This window comes from Centruroides vittatus, unplaced genomic scaffold (genome assembly GCF_030686945.1).
Source record: "Centruroides vittatus isolate TY-2023 unplaced genomic scaffold, ASM3068694v2 contig_1787, whole genome shotgun sequence".
NCBI lineage: Eukaryota > Metazoa > Arthropoda > Arachnida > Scorpiones > Buthidae > Centruroides > Centruroides vittatus.
Window position 1 is genome coordinate 186,410 of NW_027121094.1, and position 9,718 is coordinate 196,127.

Consider the following 9,718-nt stretch of genomic DNA (forward strand, 5'->3'; position numbering starts at 1 on the left):
GGTGAATATTTATTATTATTAATTCCTCCAGTATTAGTAAGTATTGTTATTTCTTTTATTACAATTTAATCCTAAAAGTTAGAGAACCAAGTAATCAGAAATTAAGGAAAGACCGTGTTTTTTTCCTCTCCTTACCTCCCCGCGTTTAGTTTATGGCCAATTGTTCGATAATGACTATTTTGCCGATTTGAGTTGCAACGACGAATTTCGGTCAAGATGCACTTCCCGTGATTTCTACAAGTTAATGGAAGACGACTTTTCGGAGCTAGGTTTGCCTCCCCGTATCGATAACGCATCGAATTTTGCTGTAAAATTAAGCATACAGCCGACCGAGTCCGTTTGCATTCATTGCGATGAAGATAAGAAATGCTTCATATGTCAGGTGAACGACAGATCAGAAAACACTGTGAATTGGATCGTTTGTAAATACGTGAATTCCGGCAGTACGATAATAACGGACGAATGGAAAGAATATATGCACATTGACGACATAGAAGGAGTAGCGGTCGAACATAGAACAGTCAACCATTCGAAAAATTTCGTCGACTCCCAAACAGGAGATCATACTCAGAATATCGAACAATCGAAAAGTGAGTAAAAAACTCCTCTTGTTGTTGTTTTTTATTGTTTATTTCGGTTAAAAAATCCGCGGAGTCTGCAGAGAAATTCAAGATGGCGGCCGGAACCGCGGCCATCTTGAATGCAGGGGAAAATTTTTCCCCCGTCGCAGTCTCCGAAGTGGGGAAAAATTTCCCCGGCCGCCATTTTGGATCCTAGGGTAACATTATGTCTCGAGACTCGACCATCTCCGAAAATCGCACGAAATTCGTTCGAATAAATAACTTTTTCGTTCGTTTTCGGCCATCGTATGAAATAAATCAAATTCTTAGGATTTCGATTTATTTCGCCCAATATTATTACGCTTTTCGGAGAGATTCCTCGGTCGCTGTCGGGGTTGCCGGTTTCGCGTATTGATACAACATCAAACTGGATAAAGTTAATATTAAAAATATCGAAAAATCTTTATAATATGGCCGAACGAAAATGAAGTCCGAGACAACGGGGAAACCGACACAGAGGGAAACAGACTGAGCCGGGGAGAAGCGCCCGTTCTTTCTCCTTAAATTTCAAGCTTTTTAAAGGATCTGGCCCCTAAATACTTAATTTGATGGGTTAATTTGACACTTCCGTTCGAGTTGGTCCACAAGTGTTGATCCAACTTCGAAACTTTTGCTCGTAACACACGCCATGATATTTTCTTTTCTGACGGCTGAGAATTTTTCTTTATGTCTTCATTACTTACAACGCGACAATTTTGCTTTCGAAGGAATGCTACATTCATTTCCAAATTTTGTCATTTCTACCAGAGTCAGAGTCAAAGCTGGATTTTTCCCATCGACATTCTAAACATTGCAATCCACCTGTTCACGTCCACCTGTTACCACACGGGGTTGCAATATGAAAAATTGCATAATTGTAAAATGCTTTCGGGGAGGGGAAGTTTTGAATTGATAAAACGTGACTCTTAGTTTGCATTGAAAGTTCAGATACAGTGGAAATTTATAGGTCTACAATGTTTTCAAATTGCAAGCCCGTTAGGTTACAGTTTGTCTTATTTGCTTATGTACCATTAAAACATTTTAATAAGCATTCAAATACTGTTGTCGCGTTTCCAATTTCGGCAAACAATGCTTGCTGACAGTATTATTCAATAATTAATTACCAATGTAATTTAAACAAAGCGAATCGAATAACGCTAATAACTTATCATAAAATGCATTTTTCAATAGTAAGATTTATATTAATTAATTTATTTTTCATCATTTTTACAGCTTTAACTTATCCGAATACAAAAGTAAAACACAATTACGAACTGATTACCATGGAAGTAAATTATAAAGAAAAAAATGGATTAGAAGCAATACATTCGAGAGAAATGGTTTCGGTTCGATTTCGAGCTTACAGAAGAAATTTTCAATTATCGCTGTATAAGGACCGTTCGATCATTTCACCAAGTACTAAAATCGTTCTTTACGGCGAAAATACCAGTAAAATGAATATAAGAAACGTCCCATACTTTTATATTTACGAAGGAACTGTTAATGGAGAACAACAATCGACAGTTACTGGATATTTTCATAGGAATTTGTTCGTCGGAAGAATAGATAATGTACTTGAAATATATCATCTTGAGTTAGCTTCTGTCTACCTAAAAGGGGATGAAAATAAGAATAAAGTGATGATTTTCAAACAAGAAAAAGTTTACTTGCCTAAATGCAGTTTAAACAATGGAACAAGTGTTTGTAAGGAAACGTTACAAGATATAGTTTCTATTAAAACAGAGAATTTCGCTAACCGATTTAATTTTTTAAATATTATAAAGGAAAATATATTGAAAGTAGAGTAAGTCTATATTTTAAAATATAGTAATAATATTTACAAGTATTATAAAAATAAAATGTGATAATATTAAATATAACTATGGTAACTACTGTAGTCTGGAGATGAGGCTTTCAGGCTAATATTTCAAAAAGTTTTGTATGAAATTTTTAATTATTATTGCTTAATTTTTCATTGTAGAAACAAACTGATATGCGATGTTGAAGTATTAGCAGATCATACACTTGTAGAATTCATGAATGGTGATCGCGCGAGAATCGTAGCCGAAATGCTTTATCATATAAAAATGCTGGATAAAGTCTTCCGATACACAGATCTCGATAACGATTTAGAACCAGAAGGAATTGGTTTTAGCGTGGAAAAAATTACCGTAATAGAAAATAAATATCATCCACATTATCCTCTCAATTTTGAATTTCACGATACAGAAAATTACGCAGACAAACTGCAACAGTTAGTTCAACAGAAATGGTGCTTATTAATTGCTTTCTGTCATAGAGATTTTGAAGGACATAGGGAACCTGCAAACAGAGGTAAAAAGTGTTCGAATTTATTTAATTATATAATTAATTATACATGCAAAATAAAGAATGTTAACACTTATATGAGATGATCATTTCTAATGAAACAAAACAGATAATGTATAGTAACATAATTAACTTGTCCGTTACCATTATCAACAATAGTATTGAATCTACTGCAGATAATGATCAGTATCGGCTTGGCCAAGGCCACAATAGGTAAGCCGTTCGGTGGAGAACTGAGATCCATATTCAAAAGCCATATAAACCAAGGTAGACAACAAAATTACAAATAAAAATATAAACTATAAAATAAAATTACAATTTATAGTTATAGATAATTGCACTTATAAATTATAAGTTGGGAACCTATCCACAAAAACAAAATAGAAAACTCAAACACCATAATTTGAAATGTCACCTGGCACATAATACGTTTCACAGCGGATGACTGAATGGTTCTGGATATAATGGACTCAGCATCCGCCTTACAGCCCGAAACTCGCTTTGAGCGATTACCATTTCTTAGATCCTCTGAAGAACTCCGGTTTCTCACTGATGAAGAGGTACAGCAAGAAGTATGGGCATGACTATAAGTACAGGACCCACAACTTTATGAGAGAAGCAGCTTTAAATTCGTGCAACGCCGAAACATATGATTCACCACTGCATTTTTTACTTTAATTTATTATTAGCCAATGTTTTGGAAGTTTAGACGACAAGAATGCAGTCTTGAAACTGCAAATTCAGGAAATATGTAATATATCTCGAAACTTTCAATTGTACCAATATAAATGATTGGTTGCTTTCATTGGCAGAGACTATGTTAAGAAGTAGTATACTAAATGTCTTTACAAGTGCGTATCTTTAAATGTTTTCCAGAAATTACGGGTCTTTTGTATTTTTATTTTCCGATCGTCCCTCGTACAACTGTATATAGTTTAGTAGGCTACATCACATTTGCATGGATACATAACACGTATTTAAAACACCATCATTAACTTTGGCCCAATTCCCGTTATCTTCTGTTGATTTTTTGTTTCTTTCCATAATAAAATTAATACGAGTAAATTGAAAGACTAAATTAGCCTTTCCCTTTGAGCTAATGTATTGAAAATTCTTTTATTTAGATTCAATTTGCGAAGGATGGAATAATACAGGAAATATTGGATACAATGTAGCATTCGTTACAACCAACAAATATGACAAACTGATTCCAAGAGATACTATTACTTTAAATTTAATTCATCATGTTGGCCACTGTTTCGGAAGTCCAAACGACGATAAATTAAATAAGGAATGCAGTCCCGGAAATGCAAATTTAGGAAATTTCATAATGTATCCCGAAAGTTTGGACGGTACCAATGTCAATAATTGGTTGTTTTCACCATGCAGTAAGAAATTTATTAAAAATACTGTTGAAGAACGACGAGGTAATTGTTTACTAAATGATAGAAATTTCAACATAGAATTAGGTTATAAACATGTAATTTTTGACTCAATATCATACTTTAACAGAATGTTTGACAAGAAGATTAAATGCTAAATGTGGTAACGCAATAACCGAGATCGGAGAGGAATGTGATTGCGGATCACGAGAATCCTGCAGTTTACTCGATCCTTGCTGTAATCCTCCGGGTACAAATTACGAATGTAACCTTAAAGAAAAAATAAGCTGTAGTTTTCGAGAAGGGAAATGTTGTAAGGAAGATTGCACACTGGTTCCTAAAGTAGAACGTCGAATATGCTTCGTTAACACTCCTTGTCGGAAAGAATACACATTATGCGACGGAATTTCATCTTATTGTCCCGAGATTCCTTTATCTGATGGCACTTCCTGTGGCGATCCATCGTATGGCACTTCCTGTCATTTTGGCCATTGTACCAGTAATGTTTGCGAAGATAACTCTATGCAAACTTGCATTTGTCCGTATGATAAAGAATGCCATGTCTGCTGTATGGACATGTATAGAGAATGTCAATCATCCGAAGAACTCTATCTTTTCCGACCAAACAAGCAAATATATACAAAGATTCCTGGAACATTGTGTCATAACAACACAGGAATGTGTTTGAGGTAATTAAATACCTAAATATTATATAATTCAAGATAAAATAAGGGGAAAAGTTTAATTAAAATCTCTTAAATCATTTTTATAGGAGTGGAATATGTTCTATATTTGTTAAACCGAAAAACAATTGGAGCCGAATTTTATGGATGTTTATACATAGTTTTGTTTTTCTATGTATTTTAGTAGGACTATTACTCTGCTATTATGTGATAAAATATTTGTTCTTTCCTAAGAAGAGAAAGAGATTGATAGAAAAAAATAAGCCTTCTATTCTAATAGAAAAATGAAATGTAGATAATTTATTATAAAGCAGAAATTTTATTTTGATTTCGGTTCTACAACATAATTTCTCAATATATTAACGCAAATTTAACATTAATTATAATATTTTTCTTGTAATTTCCGAAAGGAAATTCATTCTAAATTAAAATTTATATAATTTAATAAATTCTTAATAGTTTATTTAATTTGTATGAGTAGTTCCGTTTCTGAAACTACGTTAATGTGGGATGTCTTCAGGGTTCCGAGAACTCTATCGTTCTGAATCAGGAAGAAAAGAGGGGGTGATGAGAATTATATAAATTTAATTATGAAAATGTATAGAAATGTTAAACCTAGTGTTAAGATAGGATACAATACGCTAAAGAGTCTATCAAAAGCCCATAATCTCTTTATTATTATTAATATTAGGTGAATTATTGCAATTTGCGGTGATAAAGTAATTGTAGTGTGCGTTTTTCACAACTGATATTGTGTTTATTAATGAGAGAGTGAGAGAGAGTGTGATTAAAGTTGAGCCAGAAAAAGTTAGAAACAGATTAGACAGGGGATTAAAAGTCAGTAGTTTTTATTCTTCGAATTCAGATACGAGTTGTTACAAGAGAAAGAGGGAATTAGACTTCCAGATGAATTTTTAAAAAAATGGAAATTTCAACTATTTAGGGTCATATATACAGGCAGATAATGATAAAGGTAATTACAGGATTATAAGTTACAGATTGGCGTATAGAATAGGTAAATGTAGGACGGCAAGAATTCAAACAGTATAATTAGATATTCACAAGGATAGTGATAACATGGAGTCTAAACAAAGGACAGGTGTCATGAGTAGGCCATCAATAAATCTTCATTCATATTTTATTTTTGATAAAGAAAAATATCTTATAAATTACCAAAATATGTAGAGTCAATGTGAATGTCATAAAAAATGTCGAAAATACACAACTATTTCATCCCAAATACTATTTCTCAAGGTACTGAATCAAGTAAAATTATATAGCTTAATATAGCCTACTTTACGTATTATTAAAGTCAATAAATTATTTGAAGTTTACCTTTATCCGGATCAAATTTCTATAGCTGTTTGAATGCATCAGAGGATAAGCTATAGTTTTTCCAATTATGATATCAGGCCATATGTAATAAAATAAAACACAAAAATGCAAATGCATTTATTTATTAAACAGATACACTATATACACAGAAAACGTTGTGTACAAAACTCTTATTCACAATATGTTGCAATGCAACAGTTTCCAATAGATATCTATTTATTCACATCCTCATCTGTAATTTCAAATTATCATCTCAATTATCATCTTATAATCTGCAGTTGTTCAACACAAACCATCAGATTATCCATCGGATACTTTTTGTATTTCTTTAATGTAATTTTTTTTGCCCTGGAGACAAACTACGTGGAAAACTTTCGTCGTTTAAATTCCTTGTGTGAAATTTCGGCATTATCTGTACTTTATGTTATTGTATAGGAAAGGTCTACCTTTCTCTCTCTGTCTTCCAAAGAGAAAAATATCTTGAATAATGCAAAGAAGTAAAATTCAGAATAATATTTCATTCAAGAATTTGAATTTCACATCATTTCGTTCACATATTCTTTTGTAATATTCTACAAAATGACACCAAGAATGTAATTTTTAGAAAATGTTACATGGCTATAAACACGTTAAATTTGAACCGTTAAAAATGACAAAAAACTTATGAGGACTCCCTAATATATCAGACTATTTCAATCAGCTGGTTATACCAATTGAAAACAGAAATGCGCCAGCCTATCTTTCAAAAAATAATCTATAACACTTTTAACTAGAATTGGATTAATAGAATAAAGCAGCGCAACAAATGGATGATCTGCAAGATGGAATTCTTTCCGGAAAGATTTTCCATGGGAAACTGGGGCCCTATTTAGGTGTTAGACACTGAAAGAAAACCCGAAAAATGTTAGTCAGGCAGGCAAAAGTGAAAATATATAATTATTATTATCTTAAATATATTTGCATGAATTAAATTACACTCTTTTCAATATTTATACAGTAGAGCATTGATTATCCGATCCCCGATTAACCGACTTATCGGTTAACCGACCGCGTTCTAGTCGGCAATTTCAAATGTCCGCTAGTGATGTGGCGCTACAATATTTGGTTATGTCTTGGCTACTTTAATATTATTTTTGTTAAATTTTTGCATGTTTTAGCTGGCAGCCCTGGCTCGACCATGAAAGGGAGGCTAGTATTTAAACCAGGCCTAATACACTATACTAATAATGTATTTTTTCATACTTTTCGGTTATCCGACTTTTCAGTTATCCGACCAAACCCAGTCTCCAATTGAGTCGGATAATCGATGCTCTACTGTAGTTAATATTCCTTTTAAACTTTATAATTACTTTAGTATACATTCAGAATTATTTACAATATAAAACAGATGACAATTCCTCTTACACCGTTTTAAATTGTACGTTTATTTGTATCCATACTTTGCAACAGTCAGATCAATCACAAATTACTTTGTTGCCTTCTACAATTTTCACAATTCTCACACAAGTCAGAATGAAACAGAGAATACCGTGCATGGAGATTTATCAATTCCACAATCTGACATTTTGTAAAATTTCATCTGACAGTCACTTTATATAATTTGATTTCGTATCTTCCATCCAAGAGAAGAAAGAAAAATATCTTCAATTTAGAGAGTTGTTTTACTTCCGATGCTTGATAATTGCTTGTCTTTTCACAGAAACTTCTAAATAAATCATTTGAAACCGAAAAAATGTTGATCTGAGACAGGAATCATCGAAAAAATATAATATTCAGCCGAATTAACGAAGTTTATAAATCAAATTTATAGTTTATTGCATGCTTTCATTTGCATATCGCATGACCGCCATTTAGTAATAACTAACTTTATTTCTTTTTTTAACAAATTCTACGATTTGTTTGACTTTAAATGTACAAATTTAAATATAGAACATTTCTAGCGGTTTTCTAAATTTCAGATCGAAAAGCATTTTAGATAAATTCTTTTAATCTCTTGTCTGGTGTACTTTGACACCGCCCAATCTCTAGCTTATATAACTTTCACTATCTTTTCTGTATTTTTTTCGTTTTAGATTTATATCCCATCGATTAAGATTAGGTTAAGCTTTAAAATCTTTAAATTAGACTGATTTTAAATTATCTGTTTTAATATTTATTCTATAGATATCACGAATTTCTGTGTATATAAATATACTTTCCCCTTCTTTCTAACCTGAAATCAGATAAAAGTTTTCTCCCGAACTTGAATCGATAACACAAATCTATTATGATAACTACTCGAAATAATTTACATATTTTCTTCTTCTTTTGAACTTCATTTTTTTTTTAATTAAAATTTCAAGGGAGTAAACCCACGCCCCAAATTCGTTTGGTTTAAATTTATGTATGGAAATGCAACACGTTTGTTAAATAGGGGCCAGTTTCCCCTATTTAACAAACGTAAAGAAAACCCCTATACATTTCACATGTCCACGAGAAGCGAACCCACCACACAACTGGCTTTCTCCACTCAGCCACTTGTGGGCCGCAAATTCGTATTAAAAAACCTTTATTGTAACCTTAGTGTGAGAATCTGAGTGAAGATTCTTCTTACTCGTCACGTGATCTTTACAAATGTTCCGTCCGAGTCGTATATTTTGTCGTTAAACTGTGTACTTTTCCACATTTTGAAAGAAATTTAGAGAGAACAAAGAAGTAAATCTTCCCGAAAAATTACTATAATATCTGATGACTAAAAGCTAACTAACTAGACTCGTTGTCAGATGACTACAATCCGAACTCCCCATTGGAGAAAATTTCTGAATTGACCCCGGCTACTCACATATTGCATCCTCACTCCTGAGACCCACTCCTGACACCAATATGTGAGAAGCCGGAGTCAATAAGGTTTATTATTGACACTTAATCGGCACGGTTCGATAAGAACCACTCACTTTGTCAATGGATGACTTTAATTAAAATGATATTTAAATTGAAGGAAGACCAAAAATCGTAAAATCTCAGTGTAGTCAGGATTCTGATACCAGACAAGAAAGTTCTATTGCATCTTGTCTCACGATTTTATTTTTATAATAAATCTGAGAAGGAAAGATTTTTATTACAAGTGGGGAGATCAGAGATCTGTCGATAAGTACTCATTTCTGAATTCAAGTGAATGAACAGACAGATTAATAAATAACAGACAAAAGTTTAATAAATATAATAAAGAAATACATGTGAGAATAATCTATAGTTATATCGATTTCTAACTACTTACACTTCTAAATACTGAGAGAGAGAGAGCTTACATAAAATGTGATATAATACCTCTGAATGAATCGATGATCTTCATTTCCTTGATAATTCGTACGCGAGGTCAAGAAGTCGGAGATGAGACACAAACATAAGTTTC

At 32.6% G+C, this 9,718-nt stretch overlaps 1 protein-coding gene across 1 annotated transcript; it reads left to right on the forward strand.

The window, feature by feature from the left end:
• Positions 1-1,741: 1,741 nt before the first annotated feature.
• LOC136969430 (disintegrin and metalloproteinase domain-containing protein 10-like) lies at positions 1,742-5,280 on the forward strand. Its single transcript, XM_067263582.1, has 5 exons — positions 1,742-2,403; positions 2,581-2,933; positions 4,052-4,354; positions 4,440-4,998; positions 5,082-5,280. Exons 1-5 carry the CDS (start codon positions 1,775-1,777, stop codon positions 5,278-5,280), a joined length of 2,043 nt encoding a protein of 680 aa, XP_067119683.1. The 5' UTR covers positions 1,742-1,774.
• The last annotated feature ends 4,438 nt before the right edge of the window (positions 5,281-9,718 follow it).

What these genes read in the sequence shown, in the direction of transcription:
- LOC136969430 (XM_067263582.1), top strand. Translation starts at nt 1,775, where the DNA reads ATGCATTTTTCAATAGTAAGATTTATATTAATTAATTTATTTTTCATC. An exon ending in GAAAATATATTGAAAGTAGA is followed by an intron (nt 2,404 to 2,580) that starts GTAAGTCTATAT and finishes TTTTCATTGTAG; the next exon opens with AAACAAACTGATATGCGATG. An exon ending in AACACAGGAATGTGTTTGAG is followed by an intron (nt 4,999 to 5,081) that starts GTAATTAAATAC and finishes TCATTTTTATAG; the next exon opens with GAGTGGAATATGTTCTATAT.